This window comes from Euleptes europaea, chromosome 11 (assembly GCF_029931775.1).
Source record: "Euleptes europaea isolate rEulEur1 chromosome 11, rEulEur1.hap1, whole genome shotgun sequence".
In the NCBI taxonomy this organism is placed as follows: Eukaryota; Metazoa; Chordata; class Lepidosauria; order Squamata; family Sphaerodactylidae; genus Euleptes; species Euleptes europaea.
The window spans coordinates 24257774-24276081 of NC_079322.1; the positions used below are offsets into that span (position 1 = coordinate 24257774).

Below are 18308 nucleotides of genomic sequence, written 5' to 3' on the forward strand. Positions count from 1 at the left end.
TGAGTTCGATCCCAGTGAAAGTTGGTTTCAGGTAGCCAGCTCAAGGTTGACCCAGCCTTCCTTTTTTCTGAGGCTGGTAAAATGAGTACCCAGCTTGCTGGGGGTAAAGTGTAGATGTCTGGGGAAGGCAATGGCAAACCACCCCATAAACACAGTCTCCCTAGTAAATGTTATGATGTGGTGTCACCCCATGGGTCAGTAATGACCCAGGGCTTGCACAGGGGACTACCTTTACCCTCTGACCATACGAACCACAGCCTGCCAGATATATTACAGAAAGCTCCCACACATTCTCTTTTCCATAAAAGGTGCAAAGCGGAATTATTTCAAGGTGTCTCTGGCGGAGGTAACTGATGAATGTTTATGATTAGCAGCTGGAGGTGATATATGCTGCAGGAGTTGCAGTTTTAATTTGATGTACGTTATTTTTTGAGTTTCAGCTAAATTTTTAACTGTATGTTTTGTAAGCTGCCTTGGGCATTGTGGAAAGTTGGGATATAAATATCTTAAATAAATTAACAACGTTTTTGTTTTAATTTGAGAACTGTTTAAATGCTTCTTGATGCTTCTTGAAGAATCCCCTTGGGGATTTCCCTTGTACCCTCGAGGGGTACAAATGCCCCCCCCCTCGTTTCATGGTAATTGAACAAGTAGCTTTCTAGAAGCTATGGTGTGGAAAGTTGGGTGGAAAGATTGTATATATATGTGGTTGGGTTTTGGACCAACTTAACCTGAAATAATTAAATTCATCCCCATCCCCTTAAGATTTTCAGGTGTAAACCATCCATAAACTGCAATTCTGAAGCTATTTACTCCAGAATAGTTCGCTGGCTATAGTAAATTAAAGATTGCTGCTTTGACAACTGTGAGTAAACCATAACTAGACAGAATAAAGCTGTAAAGCAGATTTATTCTTCTGGTCCAACATTTAATTCAGGGGTGGGGAACCTTTTTTCCGCCAAGGACCATTTGGATATTTATAACATCATTCGTGGGCCATACAAAATTATCAACTTAAAAATTAGCCGACCAAGCCCTAAGCAGGCAGCTGTCCCAGATGACACCCCCCCTGGCGCGGGCAAGCAGGCAGGTCTCCAACCAGTGGTGCACTTGCCCACCTGGTGGCACAGGATGGTCTGTTGTACCAGCCAGGCATAGCCGTCCAGCCAGACCAAATGATTTTGCGGGCCTTAAACGGCCCCCGGGCCTGACATTCCCCACCCCTGATTTAATCTCTGGCACCTGGAGAAGGCCCTTTTCAGATGAGTGAAGCTGTGGTGGTGGGGCATAGGAAGAGAGGCAGATATACGATTCCAAGGCCGAGACGGACTTAGTATGGGTACATCTTTTGAATCTCCATTTTATACAAAACTCTAACCAGGCTTGGGAATTCACTGAACATCATGCCTACATAATAGTGGGCATCATATCTCCTGCATTCTGACAGATTTGATGAAATCTGCACTCAGAAGAATAATTTTCCTGCCATGGAGATTGGCAACCCTATCTAGACTTAATACAGGATATACAGAACAATAACAGGCAACAGACAAAATATCTACCTCTTCTTGCTAGAAAAAAGGCAGCTGTGTGTTTTAAAGACACATAACACAGTGGGGGCCATGATGAGGGATAAGCAACAAATCTCTGCTATCAAACTCAGTTTCCAGTTGTTTTATCTTTTAATGTTTAAAGCATTTTTCAAATACACAAATAAACTGCGAGATATTTATGGAAAGAGTGTTTTAAGTGTTCTCTAAATAGGGCCTGTGTATTTTGTGGCTTACGCTTCTCTAAACAGCACCACAATAAATGCAGTTAAGTGTACAGTTTGTTTAATTTTGTTAGAGAGACTTTAGTATATCAACGTTTCTCTACTAGAAGAAGAACAGAACACTACAGCAATCTAAAGCCTATGGTATTAAAATCACATGATGTGCATGGCCGCGCATGCAATTGCCCCCGAAAACCTCCCACTGATGGAGAGAGAGAGACCTGGCAACCCTAAGGTCAGCTATTGCCACAGTAAACAATTTTTTAAAAAATTGCTGCTGGTGAGGAGGACTGTTGTTGCTTCGAAGCTAGCCATTTCGTTTGGAACAGACATCACTCAACTTTCACGGGGAATCAAGATGGCGCTGTTGCCAACCCATTCCATTCCACACAGGGGGCTTCTAACATTTAAGTCATTTATGCATGGGCACTTGGACTCACGTTCGGCCCCGTTCTGACTCAGTTGTTCCTTGAAGCTCTGCACCAGTTCTCCGTCCATTAGAAATGACTTCACAACCAGCCCTCACAATGTCCAGGTCTTCCCATTCCTCTGTTAAGCTGACTTTTCCCTCTAACCTGAGCTCAGCCGGGCTGAAATCTCCATGCAAACGGCAAAACCGGGCCACAAAAAGACTGGCTTCTCTCACAGCCAATCATAAGGCAGCGTGTAAAGAGGCGGTGATTCAAATACTACCTGCTTCCTCGGAGCTCTTTCTGAGCAAAAGACAGCTGTTTTAAAACACAGGTTTGTATTTCTCCCCACCCCCTTTCTTTCAGATTTCTCCGGGGTTTTTTGTTTATTGTTCTTAAAATGCTTTTTTATGCGGCAATTGGGTTTGGGGGGGGGGCGGAATCTTCTCTCACAGTGAGCACTGCAATTACAAAGCAGCATTTAAAGGGGCAGGACTTGATTTGAGCTTGGAGGCTGCTGGTGCCGAGATTTCCAACAGGAAAGCGTGGGTTCAGCGAGCAACGAACCTCAGGTAAAACTCCCATGCATAAATGACCTTAATGGAACAAATCACATGGGCAATCAAGCAAGTGGGCAGTACCCTCATTGTCCACCAGGTCAAGATTTCGGGCACCTCATCTCATTTTGAACCTTCCCTTTTCCCAGTGAGGGAAATGAATACAAAAGCACGGTTTAAAAATATATGTATGCTTAATGGTCTCAGCGCAGAAGACTGTTTACTCATTGCATTTAATGGATGCTAACCAGAAACTGACATAGAGGATGTATGTGCATTTTATGTCAAGGCCATGGCTAATTCTTCTGTCTGTGTTGTGTCTGGCAGATAGCTTACCTTCCATAGCAGCACAGCCAACAACAGAAAAATGAGAATTCCCACCAGCAAACTGATAGCGATGATCCATCCGACCACATAACCACGAGGCTCCAGATTATGCAAGGCCTCAAAGACCACCTACAAAGCAAATTAGGAGGGGGGGGGATATCATTTATACAACAAGCCTTCTTCATCAGTCAACAGATATATGACAGACACATTAGATTGTTTTGCCCTGTTCATATTTCTAGGGCCCTACAGTGTAGCAAATGTCAACAAATGTATGTAAAGATTTTCTGACAAAGCTATTTTTCTCAAGCAGTTTATTAAAAGCCTTTTTCAAAAAAAAAAAAAAGAAGAAGAAGAAAGAATCACATATAAGTACTAACGAGATGACACTACTCATCTTTGGAAACTCTACCCCACTACAATTTCCTCCCAGACATACAGATCGCTTCAGTGCTGGCTATCAAAAAAGTCACAGCAGCTGGCTGGGAAATACCCTACTTCTGTAAGTCAGATTTGGAAGAAGTCATGTAGCTGGTTATTCAACCAACACAGTCTTCCACAATGAAAATTAATTTAAAAAAAAACCTTACAATTGGCTGTCCATGATCCAATCTCTCCATTGGTTCGGATAAAATTGTCAAATGATGGAGATGAATTCAGACTAACTTTCCCATCAGCTGAATGGAACTTTCCTGCCTGTTCCCTCCCACTGCAGCTCACTGATCTCTATGAAATATTGCTCCTGGAGGTCAGGGGACCTTGATGAAGAACCAAGGAGAATGGACAGACATTTCTGTTAGTAGAAAATTTAATCTGGATTTGACCCACAATCTGGTGCTATGTAAATAAGAGCTGTCCTTGCATGCTTCCTTACTGTACCCTTGTGCTCTGAAAGTCATTGGGTCAGTTCAAACATAATGCATAACAATGGTTCATTTTTAACTATGGTTAGTTTGTGAAGAGAAGATTTGGCTCGCTGGTTGAATGGTGTTTGCTCATTACTGAGCAGAATCCCAGCTGGTATGTTAGTCTGCACTGTGCAAGGATGATAGCCTGAGGAGGGTGGGGTTTGGGGAGGGAGGGACTTCAATGCCATAGAATCCAATTGTCAAAGCAAGCATTTTCTCCAGGTGAACTGATCTCGGTCACCTGGAGATCAGTTGTAATAGCAGGAGATCTCCAGCTACTACCTGGAGGTTGGCAACCCTATGATATAGATAAGGAGGTAATCTGAGAATAGTTTAGATATGGGGCAGTAGAAGGCAGAACCAAATAATGTCAGTTTCCTTTCAACTTTTACAATTTTATGCACATTAAAATTCCAATAAGTAATCTGTGGAAAAGGAGAGATTTTTCATTTTATTAATTACTTGCTGGACACTCCATTTGTGTTCTCTCTGTCTGCGTGCACATGATTGAGGAGAGGGGAGGCAAGAAATCTAAACAAGCAGGAATCATGCATTTCGTTCCATTTTCTGGAATAAAAAGATCAGGTTCTCTGTTTCAATTAACACTACTTTTGAAGGAGAAGAATGGGCTGTGACACATGGTTGACCTCCACGGAAAAACTGTTAGGAGTAAAAATGGCTACAAGTTTCAGGTATATTTCCCCTTGGGGATGATTTGAATAACCATATGTAAAAACAGAAGACAGTTTTGAATGCTGCAGAGGCCCCGCTGATGAAGTTATAAAGGACGAGCCCTTGTATATACGAAGCTGAAGCATAATGTCCTGTTAAGAGTTAACACCTTGTTTTTGTAAGAAAAAGAAGAAGCGCTTAAATGGAAAGAATGGCGGGTGAAAGATTTACTAGCTATTCTCTAGGACGGCAAATCGTAAAAAAAACACAAAACAGTTGTTAGAAAATGAAGAGGTGGAAGGAAAGCACAGAACAAACGATAGTGGGGGGAAGAGTACAGAAGGGGTTACTTTTGTAAATAAGGAACACATGGAGGATGAAAGCAACGCACAGGAAATGCACAGTGAGACAAAGGCACCAAGAGAGCTGGGCAAAATGTTCAGACGGCATCTCCTTGTTGCCACCAGGTGCTGCTGCTCTCCCATCCATTCCTCTCATCCAGTCTCAGGGCAACGTGCTCTTTGCCTATCCATTCCTTCATCCGCCTTCTCGATGAAGGCGTTAGGCCATTTGGTCTCGCTCTGCCTGTTGCGGGAGAACAGCAAGCTTGGAAAGCACAGCCCTTTCGCACTGCTGTGTTGACAAAATTGCTACCCTCAGCAGCTGCCTAGGACACCCTCTTGCATTTTAGTAAGTACGGTAGATAAATATTTATTACGGTCCTAGACCAGAATGCTGTTATATACATAGAATTAAAAGTGTAACATAGGTTATGACTATAAATATCATATCTTCGATCAGACTCCATATGATTGATAATCATTTGTCACCACTAAAATATAGGATAAAATAATACTAAAACAAATGAAAATGAGTAAAAGAAGATACATAATAATAACTGCTTATGATCCCTCCTGTACCAGTGTAGACCAAGATTTCCTGATCTTTAAGACCAGCCAGCCAAGTTTTGCCACCTGAAAAGTCATCTCCTGATTCTTATCTGATAACATAGGCTGTTACCGCACTAGGTATTCCCAGCGATGTATTAAGAGTTTGGAAATGTTATAAAAAATACTGTTCGCACTTTCTATGTATTCCCACCGATGTATTAAGAGTTTGACACTGTTATAAAAAATACTGTTCGCACTTTGTTTGGCCCCTTTAGCTGTGAAGACGTCTTCCAACCATTTTTTAGCCGTGGCATCCAAAAACCCTTTTAAAGCGATGTTTTTTATAACATTTCCAAACTCTTGATACATCGCTGGGAATACCTAGTGCGGTAACAGCCTTTGTATGAAGGTAAAACATTCTATTCTTCCCTGGAGAGCCCTTCCATATAGGAACAATCAAAGCATCTTGAATATGTTTGTAGATTTTACACTCAAAAACATGTTCTAAAGATTCAGCATGCCCCTCTTTACATAAAGACTCACAATCCTCTGAGAGGAATCCTTTTGTACCTACCCTCCAGAATAACTCTGTGGCATTTTCTTTTGAAACTGTGTGTATGCAAGAGCCGATGGTCTTTTCAGGCTGAGCTGATTCTCAGACCAATTCACTCCTTTGGATCACACTAGGGAAGCCCCGCATATCACGCAGAAGGCTAAGTGAGTACTCTTCTTCCCGGACATTCTAACTTTCCACAAGCAAGGAGCTTTTGACATGGGTGAGAATTCAACCTGAGGCCTCTCTCATTGGCTTTCTGAAGTAGTCTAATCCTGGGAGAGCCATACCACATTTTTCAGCATTTTAGACCAGCCCAGAGATTCCAAATTCCATTTTTAGGATGGTAAATTAGCAGTAAGTTAAAGCAGAAAGTGCCAAAGCAGGATTGCAGATTAACATCAAGAAGACAAAACTAATGACTACTGGAGAATTACAGAACGTTAAGGTTGGCAATTAACAAAATGAAATTGCCCAAGATTTTCTGTTCCTTGGCTCCAACCTCAACCAAAAGGGAGACTGCAACCAAGAAATCAGATGGGGATTGAGACTGGGAAAGGCAGCCATGAAGGAGCTAGAAAAGATTCTTAAATGTAAGGAGGTGTCATTGGCAACCAAGATCAAGGTAGTTCATATTATAGTATTGAAAGTTGGATAATGAAGTTGGACAATGAAGAAAGCTGGCAGGAAGAAAGTCGATTCCTTTGAAATGTGGTGTTAGAGGAGAGCTTTATGGATACCATGGACCACCAAAAAAAAAACAACCCCAAATAAGTGGGTTCTAGATCAAATCAAGCCTGAACTCTCCCTAAAAGCTAAAATGACTAAACTTAGGCTATTGTACTTTGGTCACATTCTGAGAAGACAAGAGTCACTGGAAAAGACAGTCATGCTAGGAAAAGTTGAGGGCAGCAGGAAAAGAGGAAAACCCAGCATGAGATGGATGGACTCTATAAAGGAAGCCACAGCCCTCAGTTTGCAAGACCTGAGCAAGGCTGTTAACAGCAGGACATTTTGGAGGTCACTGATTCATAGGGTCACCATAGGTCAGAAGTGGGTTGACAGCACTTAAACACCCAGAGAAGCAGCAAATCATGTACGTATTCGACCTGTGGTTGGCAGCCAATTTCTGCGCTTTATAGTAGTTTGGATTCAGAAAACTGTGAATGGAACTCCACTCACAGAATAAATTTCTTCTACTCTCCCCCCCTTTTGCCTTCACCTCCTGAAAGCCATTCCTGAGAGTTAGGTGACCCTCAGGAACAGCATGGAATGTGAAGGGGCTGCAGCAGGGAAAAGGTATCGCTAGTAGAACAGCTTCTACTAGGGAGCTTTCTGCTTCTACTAGGGAGCTGTGAAATCATCCCACTGAACCAAGCACCTTTAAAGAACACATTATTAACTGGTCTCCAGCAATTTGCCTAATATTTGTAATGGATTTTGAAGTGGCAAGGTTTCCCACATTAAGTGGCGTGGTCTGAAAACCATTTTTTTTATTTTTTAAGATATAAGAGAATTAAAAAAAAGAAAGATCTTGTCCATTTGGAAAGATAATCCTACGAGTTAGAGATAACCTCAGCAGAGGCTGGAGTATGTATCTGTCTTCTAGCAATCTCAATCAACCAGACAACTTGTTTTTCTAGGGAACTTCCATAGGTATGTCTTTCCAAAGAAAAGAGATCATAGGGTCCTGGAATCATAGAGCTGGAAGGGACCACCAGGGTCCCTCCCATGGCAGCTATTTGGTGGTTGTGCCCACCATCATGTGTAGAATTCCAAAGGTGCCCACAAGCTCAAAAAGGTTGGGGTGCTCTGGTCTAGCAGATACCGTGGAGCAAGACAAAAATGGCCCCAGACACAGTATTCTCTTTTGCAAGGTATGCTGAACTGGAAGTCAGTCATTCTTCTTTCCCGGGTTTTAGCAAAGGTATTGCAGAAGAGGAAATGTGCCAGACCGGCTCTGTGCTTTTGAAGTTCTTACATCTTGGTTGTATCAAACAATATGCTCAAGAACAAATCTTGGTCTTTCCTTTCTTGGCCTGATTAACAGCAACATCTCCTTTAGGGCAGCCAAAATACAACATATTTTTAATGCTGACTTAGATCTAACAAATTTCCAGCAGGGAAACACATACATTATGGTAGATACAGGAGAAAGGAAATATGGTTTAGAAGACTACAGGCCTAAATAAAATGAAATGCTTATAAAACAAAACAGAGTGAATTAGACTCTTTTTCAGGCTTTGAACATTTGCCCGAGAAATAGAGTCCAAAATTGGATCCAGTTCCAGCTTTATTTAGCTTTTAATGTTTCTTACCACTCACTAAATGGCTCTTATTGCAGATTTATTTTAGTGTGTGTTTTTTTTACTTCATGCAACACTGAAGGGCCCTTTGGGGGGAATTTACAGCACTGAGTTCAATGACTGATTTTGTTTCTCATTCAGGAGGTGAGTTTAGCAAGAAATTCCCTGTGAGGGTGAAGGTTGCCAACCTCCAGGCAGGGCCTGGACATTACCCGGAACTCCGACTGATGTCCAGACGACAGAGATCAGTTCCCCTGGAAAAAAATGGCTGCTTTGTAGGGTGGACTCTATGGCATCATACCTTGCTGAGGCTCATTTTCCTCCTCAAAGCCTACCTTCTCTAGGCTCCACCCCCAAATCTCCAGGAATTTCCCAACTCAGAGCTGGCAACCCTAGTCAACAGGTGTATGACTGTCCCACTCAGAAGACCTCCTTACACATACATAAATTACAAATCACCTCCTGGAAAAGAAAAGGCCACTTTGGTCGTAGTTTCTGAGGTAAAAAAAACTACAATAGGTTGCCTCAGTTGCCACCTACAGAAGGCAAGTCATGTTTCTACTGACCAAGGAATAATAATGAAATCGTGTTCCTTTATATATGCAGTAAGCTTAGGCACACTAGCAGATTCAACTACAGTTTTTTCAAAGAAAACAAAATAACCACCCAAGACCACCAAAATCCATCTCATACAGTCAATAAGTCTTCTGAAGATCGTAGTCAGTGATACTAGAGCTAAGGCAATTAATCTGATGAAACGTCTGAAAGGAAACACAGTTTTCAGCAAAAGTAACTTGTCAGCTGTTTCATGTCCATGAACAGCAGCTCAAAGAGAAGGCATTGTTGTTCTCTTTTGAGGGGGCAATCAACAAATATGATAGAGCACTGAGGAAATAAAAGAAAATTATTGAGGGGTGGCAAGGCCTATACAGGAAGGGGAGGGAGGAGAGTGGCCCCTAAAATTTGTTATGCATGAATAACTGTGGTTAGCAATATGTATGTTTCTATACTGCATTCCAGGGGGAGAAAAAAATGAATACCTTGAGCCAAACCACATGTCTTACATTTTTTTCCCCTGAATATGACCCAACACAAAGCATACCAGATTGGAGAAGCCAAGAGACATATGGAAATTGCATAAAGGGAGATTAAAAAAACTAACATTCACATTGAGAATGAGATTACAAACTGATATTCCAAAATGAAATTATGTCCAACATGCTTCTTTGCAACTAGAGTTTCCCAAGAGCCACGGGGTCTGCCCTTTGATTAGAGATTATATTTCTTTTCAATGCAAAATGGAGTCTGTAACAGTAATACTGCAGGAAAAAAGTCCAATTTGAGAAGAAGGATAGGGTCATTTTTAAAGCATTCAATAATAAATGGAAATATTTCCTTATATTTTAAACTTTACCCATCATATTGAAGAGATAAAATCTTCTACTGCAATAAAATGGATGTCACAACACACGTCGACACATTGCCACCTATCTGGCAGATCACGATTCAAGAGAATCCAGTAAATAAGTAGAGGAACCTAGAATTCTGCCCTAAATCAAGGCTGAATTCTAGGAACAATGTAATTCTGATCATTGCAGTGAAGTAGCTGACAGTCCACTTCCACGCTCAACCCAAGTTGCTAGTTCAACAAAAGCTTACAGGGAGGACCTCCAGTTCCCACCACTAAGGGGTGTGTGTGTGTATAATGTCCTTTAGGGCTGTGCACCATTTTTTCCAGTATTTTTTGGGTTCGAGTTTAATAACCAGAAAATTTTTGAAAAATCCGGAGAAAAGCTGAATATTGGCTTTTTTTGGATAATTAAAAATTTTCGGTTTTATTAAACCCAAACCTGAAAAATATGCAGCACAGAGCTGAATGCTGGGCTTGGCCAAGCCCAGCATTCAGTTCACTGAGCCCTGCCACCTCCGAAGTCCACGTGGCGGCAAACTGAACGCCCAGAGAGCCCAGCGTTCAGTTTACCGCCACTGCCTCCAAAGTCCACGTGGACTTCAGAGGCAGCAGGCCTCGGTGAACTGCATGCTGGGCTTGGCCCACGTGGACTTTGGAGGTGGCTGCAAGGACTCAGCCAGCAGGTAAGTGAGGGGGAGAGGAAGGGAGAGAAGGGGGGAAATGGTGGGGGAGCCAAAGTAAAGGTAAAGGTACCCTGTGCAAGAAATGGGTCATTCCTGACCCATGGGGTGACGTCACATCCCGACATTTTCTAGGCAGACTTTGTTTAGGGGAAGGATTGCCAGTGCCTTCCCCAGTCATCTTCCCTTTACCCCCAGCAAGCTGGGTACTCATTTTAATGACCTCGGAAGGATGGCTGAGTCAACCTTGAGCCGGCTACCTGAAGTAGGCCATTTTCTCCAGGTGAACTGATATCTATTGGCTAGAGATCAGTTGTAATAGCAGGAAATCTCCAGCTAGTACCCGGAGGTTGGCAACCCTATACTGAAGGGATAGCAGAACCCAGTGTGGCTGCAAGTTATGACAGCACTTGCCTGCGCCAGGTTCTGCTGTGCATTGAGAAGTTGCATCCCTGTACAATGTAATGCAGGTAAGGCCAAGGTTTCTCCATGAAAAAAAGTGCATCATTCAAGCAGTGCCAAGAAAGAAATAGGACTGTCAACGTCAGGAGCAAAGCATTTTAGTTAATATTCCCATGGGGGAATGAGTAATTCCCTTTGGCATTAAGGAAGTAATGCAAATATCATTTGGTTTTGGTCATGTGAGTAGCCAGGAGCCAAATGTTGACCTGAAAGCATTACATTGTTTTTAGAGATTAAACTGAATAGATCCATAATACTCCTACGAGTCTTTTATAGGCATGATGATGGCTAGAAGCCTGGCACTAGAGCTGTGATAGTCAGATTTTAGGCTAATTTACACCTACTAGAACCAACGTTAATATTGAATAAGCCACCGCGATAAGATAGAGAGGAAGAAACACTACCAAAAGTTTGGATAAGAACCTCTTTTTGGTTGGTCTGATAGAAAAAAACTCATTTGCAATAAACTGGCCCAACAGATCTGGAAGATCCAGTTTTGAAGCCCAACTCTGTCATGGAGCTTGCTGGGTGACCTTGGCCAGTCGTTCTCTCTCAGCACAACCTCCCTCTCAGGGTTGTTGGTACGAGGATAAAATGGAAGAGGGGAGAACAATGTTGTAAGTTGCTTTGAATCCCTGCTGGGCAGAAAAGTGGGGTAAAAATATCCAAATAAATAAAATAATTTTTTAATAAATGCATGATCTGGAAAGCAGTCATGGCTAGGATCCATTTGCCACAGAGGATATGGGGTTGCAACCCTGAAACAATGCAATGGATCGCTGGGCAACCTCTCTGATTAGGCACTTCTTCCCTGGCACCCCTAAAATTATTGGCTGTGGCAAAAAAAAAAAAGTATAGTTAGCTTATGAAGTTAGGCAACCCTGATAAGTTCTTGTTGGTATGAATGATGAATTTTGGTCAATTTGTACTATAAACATGATCCTATTTAAGGTTCTTAAAATGTTAAGAATATTTCTGTTCCTGATTTCATTCAGGGTAATTTGAACGGTGGCTCTAAACCCCTAAGATGCATTCAAAATGGCAGCCAAACAGTATTAGGCAATGATCCCAACCACAGTTGCTTGGAAGCACTTTCTCCTGAAATCGCTGGAATTTACTTTTAAGTAATATATTCAGGATCAGCATGCTATTCTAAAAGTTGGAATTGTTTTCTGTAACATCTAGTGAAGATAGAATGAAGAATCTGTGCGCAGACCAGGATTTCCCACACATACCTAACCAACCTGAGATATACAAAGATTTTGATTTCGTATTTCGCAAGTGTTTAAATGGGGATCACTGGATTGCATCCATTTAAACACTTGCGAAATACAAAATAAAATCAAGAAAAGGGGAAATAAGGTGACGTGGAAACTAATTCAGTATTACAAGCACATACCCATAATTGAACTGGATGACCTGTCTTAAAAAAAAGGCAAAAAGAGAGGGAGAGCGAGAAAATGAAGTAAGCAGTTTGAGGAGGGCCAGTTTATACTGGAGGAACATCAGGAGCGGTGGAATGCTTAACCCTTTCCCTCCTCGCTGCTTCTCTTTTCCAAATAGTCATCTCAGACTACTTTCCCCATGAGGTTTCAAAGATCTTTGTAAATGCACATCTTTGTAAATACACATGAGGCCTGAGAACAAAGAAGAGTGTGGCATGCTAGCTCCAGCAAGAGCAGCGGGGGGAAACAACCAGATACCCAAGCAGGTCCAGTCTGGGGAATTATGGGAAACCCTTGCCCCCTATGGAGACACAAATTCATCATGTGACATTGCAAGTGGAAGCTTTTCCCAAGAGTAAGGACTGCCCCAACCCGTTAACAATGGAGTAAAGTCCGTGTGTGTGTATGTGTGTGTGTGTTAAATGCCGTCAAGTCGCTTCTGACTCATGGCGACCCTATGAATCAATGTCCTCCAAAACGTCCTATCCTTAACAGCTTTGCTCAGGACTTGCTAACTGAGGGCTGTGGCTTTCTTTATTGAGTCAATCCATCGCATGTTGGGTCTTCCTCTTTTCCTGCTGCCTTCAGCTTTGCCTAGCATGATTGTCTTTTCCTGTGACTATTGTCTTCTCATAGTGTGACCAAAATACGACAGCCTCAGTTTAGCCAGTTCAGGCTTGATTTGATCTATAATCCACAGATTTGTTTTTTTTGGCAGTCCAAAGTATCCATAACACTCTCCTCCAAACCACATTTCAAAGGAATCTACTTTCTTCCTATCAGCTTTCTTCCATGTCCAGTTTTCACACCCATACATAGTAACAGGGCATGAATTAACTTGATCTTGGTGGCCAGTGACACATCCTTACACAAGAATATTTTCTAGCTCCTTCAAGGCTGCCCTTGAAGTCCCTCTAACCACTAAAAAATGGGGGCATTCCATTTGCATTACAAGTGCAGTAAATTAAATATTTTCTGGTGAATCCAACAGAGGGCATGAAAGAGATAGGGGTGTCTTTTGTCCTCTTGACTATTCTTTTTGACCCTTGTATGTAATTAACTCTACTATTAAATGTTTCAGAATCTTCCATATAAATTGATCTTCCTGAAGGGGATAAGTCTCCAGGATTTCCAAAAACCTGTCTTCAATTAAAGCAGGTTTCAACTCCACAGAGGGGAAAAATACTTATGGCTTAGAGCAATGGTATACCCAAGGCTTTTACACATCAGCCTGCCTGCCTCAGTGTGCATTCAAGTATTCTGCAAAGCAGCCTTTGCCACAGAGACACGGCTTAGCACAGCAGGCAAAACCACAGGAGGATTTGTGAAGCAGCAGCGCCACCGGCGTATTCAAAGAAACGCACGCTCCCTCGTTTGTGTCAAAGAAGCTGAAACCTGGCCACAAATTCCTAGCTCAGCGCAAGGCCCTCTAACGTGTACCAGATGAGCGACACGGGCAACTCTGACACAAGCTTCAGGCTTACCATGGCATCCTCTGAATTACCACTGGGCACCTCTACCGCTCGGATGGTCGTGTCCACCCTCACCTTCGCTCTCGTTACAAACTGGATGACCGATGAGCTGTCCTGAAGATTTAAGAACAAGGAAGGCTGAGAAATGTGGGTAAAAAAACATAGGTTATGAATTTGCTGGTTTGGGTATCAGTAGGATTGCCAACCTCCAGGTACTAGCTGGAGATCTCCCGCTATTACAACTGATCTCCAGCCGATAGAGACCAGTTCACCTGGAGAAAAATGGCCGCTTTAGCAATTGGACTCTATGGCATTTAAGTCTCTCCCCTCCTCAGGCTCCACCCCAAAAACCTCTCACCAGTGGCAAAGAGGGACCTGGCAACCCTAGGTATCAGATAAGATGCAAAGACAATGCTCCAGATGTAAAGCCAAGCTTGGATTTCATCGGGATGAGAAACTCTTTTGTCTAGATCCACTGTCCCATTAGGAGAGAGTAACATGCCAAACACCACCATCAACAAAAGAAAACCTATACCATTTCCAGATAATTAGGAACAGTTCTTTAGACACTGTTTTTGAAATGGACTTGTGTGTAGCATGATAAAAAAAATTATTATTAAAATAAATCCAGACACGACACACTGTAAAAAAAAGCCCAAATGTTTATATTTTTCTCTTGCAGAAGTGATTCCCTCTTGAATTTCCTAAGAGTTTAAACATAAATGGTCCTGCCAGTTGCCTGTTAAAGTCATTGTTTGTTCACGTACAGTATCAATGGGTCATATGCCCTTTGCTGGAGCCAGATCAGAGAGTCACAACATCCTAATAATATAATTCCTAGTTGGTGATGCAGGAGGAAGTGAAAGCCGAGAACACAGCTTTCTAGTTGGAGGCAAAACGTCCACATTCTTCAGTGTCTCTCCCCACTCCCACCTGGACAGTAAAAGGCAGGGGTCTTTGCAGCCTGACCCTATATATTGGCAGAGTGCCCTGGGATGCCGGTGGTCTCCTGATGGGGCCCAGTCACTTTGGGTGGGCATCAGCTAGTATCAACCAGAGCATAACTCTGCTATGTACTTGGTACAGTCCTGTACACAGTTTTCCAGTTTGAAATCTCTTCTGCTTAAAAAATCTGTCTCTGGGATCTGTCCAAACAGCAGCATGGGAAGAAATAAATCCCCAATCATCCTGGTTTAATCTCCACTGCGTGCTAGATTCTGTACAGAAACTTTACAACTATTATTCAAGCGATGAGGCTTACCTTTTTTAATATCTCAGTGTTCAATAGCATATATACGTCTATACTGCGAGATTCGGCTTTGGCTAGTGAACTTAAATTGCAACGAACGATTAAGCAAGACCTGCCGGGTCTTTCGCAGTCCTACGGAAGACAAGTAGAGAGATGTGAGGCTGATTTAGAAAGTAATAAATTCAAAAGAGAAAATAAAATAAATGCTGCTCAGCCTTTTGGATTAAACTGGATGGCATCAGTCATGATTTTGTTCACTGTTGTACTTCGGGGGGGAGGGGAAATCACCTAGAGAGATTTGCAGGAAAACGAATTTATGATGGTCTATATAGCCTTAGAGCTCATTCCTGAGCCTGAGGGCCGGATGGGCTTAAGAGGTGGCCAGCCCCCTATGCCAGCATCCGTGCCACTTGTGCCATACAAAGTGGCATGGACGCTGGTATAGTGCCACTTGCGGTGGCGCCCCAGGACTGGTGCGGCAGTGTGGCCCTGGACGCCGGCTCGGCCTCCCACCGGCGCAAGTGCTCACACCGGTGTCCTGGGAGGCATTCCCGGGGCATTCGGGAGGGAGGGGCTGCTGGTAAGCTGCCTCCTAACCCCTTCCAGTCCAGGAATGCCCCCCTCTGAAACAGCACTGCTGCGTCAGGTTTTTCCTGCTGTTCTCTAAGGGGAAATATGCCCGATTTTTTTTTAAAAAATTACATTTAAAAAAGGCTTTTTAGCGTTTTGGCAGCTGGGGAACCTTTTTGGATGTGGCACCTTGGTTACACCGACCCCGGCAGCCACAAAGCTCAGGAATGAGCTGTCCTTCATATAAAGACGAATTCTAACCAGGGCAGATATCTTGTGCTGGTTCTATAAATGGGGATGGATTGGATTAACTCCAAACCTCTTTGGATTTTAGACCTCTGCACATGTTCCACTGAAATCAACTCCCAAGTATAGGATTAGACTGCACACAGATTATTTCTTAATTTAAAAAAAAGAATGCTGAAACAAGATGGTTAAATAAATATTTGTTGAGATAAATACATTCTGAAAGGGTGTAGTAAATGATGGACTGAAGGGAGAATCTGTGGCTCAGTGGCAGAGGTCCTTCTTTGATACAGAAGGTTCAGGTTCAGTCCCTGGCATCTCCAGTAAAAGGATCTTGTGCAGCAAGTTCTAAGATCTCTACCTGAGATCCTAGAGCAGTGATGGCGAACCTTTTAGAGACCGAGTGCCCAAACTGCAACCAAAAACCCACTTATTTATCGCCGAGTGCCAATGCGGCAATTTAACCTGAATACCACCCCCAGAGGGGGCCCAGAGGGAGAGGCTAGGGTTGCCAAGTTCCTCTTCACCATGAGTGGGAGGTTTTTGGGGGGGTGCCTGAGGAGGGTGGGGTTTGGGGAAGGACTTCAGTGCCATAGAGTCCAATTGCCAAAGTGGCAATTTTTTCCAGGGGAACTGATCTCTATTGGTTGGAGATCACCTGTAATAGCAGATCTCCAGCTAGTACCTGGAGATTGGCAACTAGTTCCTTAGTGTTTTCTCTTTACATATTAAGACAAATGGAAAGGTTTTTGGAGGACAGCTTGTGGGCACTTCAAAGGTGGAATAGGACTGCATGCCGCTCCGCCCGCACAGACCCAGAGGGTGCCGGAGAAGCTGCTGGAGGGAAAGAAGGAAGGAAGGAAGGAAAGAAGGGAAGGGAGGGGGAAAGGGAAGGAAGGGAGGGAGAGAAAGAAAGAAAAAGAGAGAGAAAGGGAGAAAGAAATGGAGCAAGGGAGAGAAAGAAAAGGACAGAGGGAGACAGAAAAAGAAAGAGGCCATTTATGCATGGGAGGTTTTGCCTTGGATTTGCCACTCGGTGGGGCGCGGCGGCAGGCTTGTGAGAGGCGAGCAGGGTGGGGCAGAGGGCGCCTCCTTCGCACCCACCGACCAGCCATGCCCCTCCGCCCGCACAGGCCCAGAGGGCGCCGGAGAAGCCGCCGGCCATGCCGAGTGTGAGCGCTCGGCTTCTGTTCCCCGCTCTCCCACCCACCTGGCCGGCCACGCACGCTCCAGCGGCGGCAATGGCGGCAGCTTCTGTGGGAGAGTCCGGGGGCCACCGCCAATGATGTCGGAGGTTCCCCACCCCTGGGCTACAGCCTCCCCCATCCGGGGTGGGGCAGAGCCGGAAAGGCCAGCGGCTTGGAGGAACCGTGCGTGCCGGCAGAAAGGGCTACGCGTGCCGGAAGTGGCACCCGTGCCATAGGTTCGCCAACACGGTCCTAGAGAGACACTGCCAGTCAGAGTAAGCAACACTGACCCACATAGACTAAGGGTCTGACTTGGTAGCCGTCAGCTATTCATATACGTAATTTGCAGCATGGCTCTTCATATCAAATTCATACTCCCAATCTAAAAGTTGATCTGCTATCAAAAGCTTCTTTTGCTTCAAGGCCTTCATCCAAACACCTCACGTGGTGCAGCGGGTCAAACATATGCAACTGCATATGAGGATGTCCATCTCCATGTTCCCCAGACAGACAGTTGCCATAATTCAGATGTTAGTGAGAAAATGAACAGTCTGTAGGTAGCAGAACAGAAAATCTACCTTACGTTCTGCCCAAACAGATATTGTGCTTTGAGAGTTGGCACTCCAGTGTAGATTATCATGATGGGTAGCCGTTCGATGTCTGGGGCTATGTGGATCCCACCCGATGTCTGGGGCTATGTGGATCATAAACTACACTAGCAGTAGAAAAGAGCAAGAGTACAGTAGCACAAATCAAATCAGACCTTTATTGGCACAAAAGATATATAAATAAATACATACATATTGAGGTTAAAAGGAGATTATAAAATTTTGAACAGGTCTCTTCCTAAGATCATATACGGGGTTTAAAATTTTTAAAATGAGTCCCAAGAAGCTAGCAACTCCTGCAGTAACCTGACGATAGCTGTCACTTAAAAGAAATCTAACTAGCTCCTTATCAGTGCTGCCAGGGCAATCTTTCAAAAGGGGTTCAATGATCTGTTCCCGTAAGGGTGAGCCATGCTCACAGTGTAGCAATACATGGGCCACGGATTCGACTTGTCCAGAGGCACAGGAACATAGCCTTTTCTCGTAGGGGACCTTGGCATATCTCCCCGTGGTCCAGGCCGTGGGGAGAAAATTTAGACAAGCTTGCATAAAAAGGAACCTCGGGAAAAGGGACCAGTAGC

General features: G+C 43.6%; 1 protein-coding gene across 1 annotated transcript in view; it reads right to left on the reverse strand.

The window, feature by feature from the left end:
* The window catches only part of ITGA9 (integrin subunit alpha 9), a 275713-nt gene that overhangs the window by 12341 nt on the left and 245064 nt on the right, over window positions 1-18308 (reverse strand). The window contains exons 25-27 of the mRNA XM_056857744.1: window positions 15129-15248; window positions 13880-13981; window positions 3078-3197 (exon numbers count right to left, since the gene is read on the reverse strand). Of these exons, the coding sequence (XP_056713722.1) occupies window positions 3078-3197; window positions 13880-13981; window positions 15129-15248 (342 nt within the window). The remainder of the gene's footprint in view (window positions 1-3077; window positions 3198-13879; window positions 13982-15128; window positions 15249-18308) is intronic.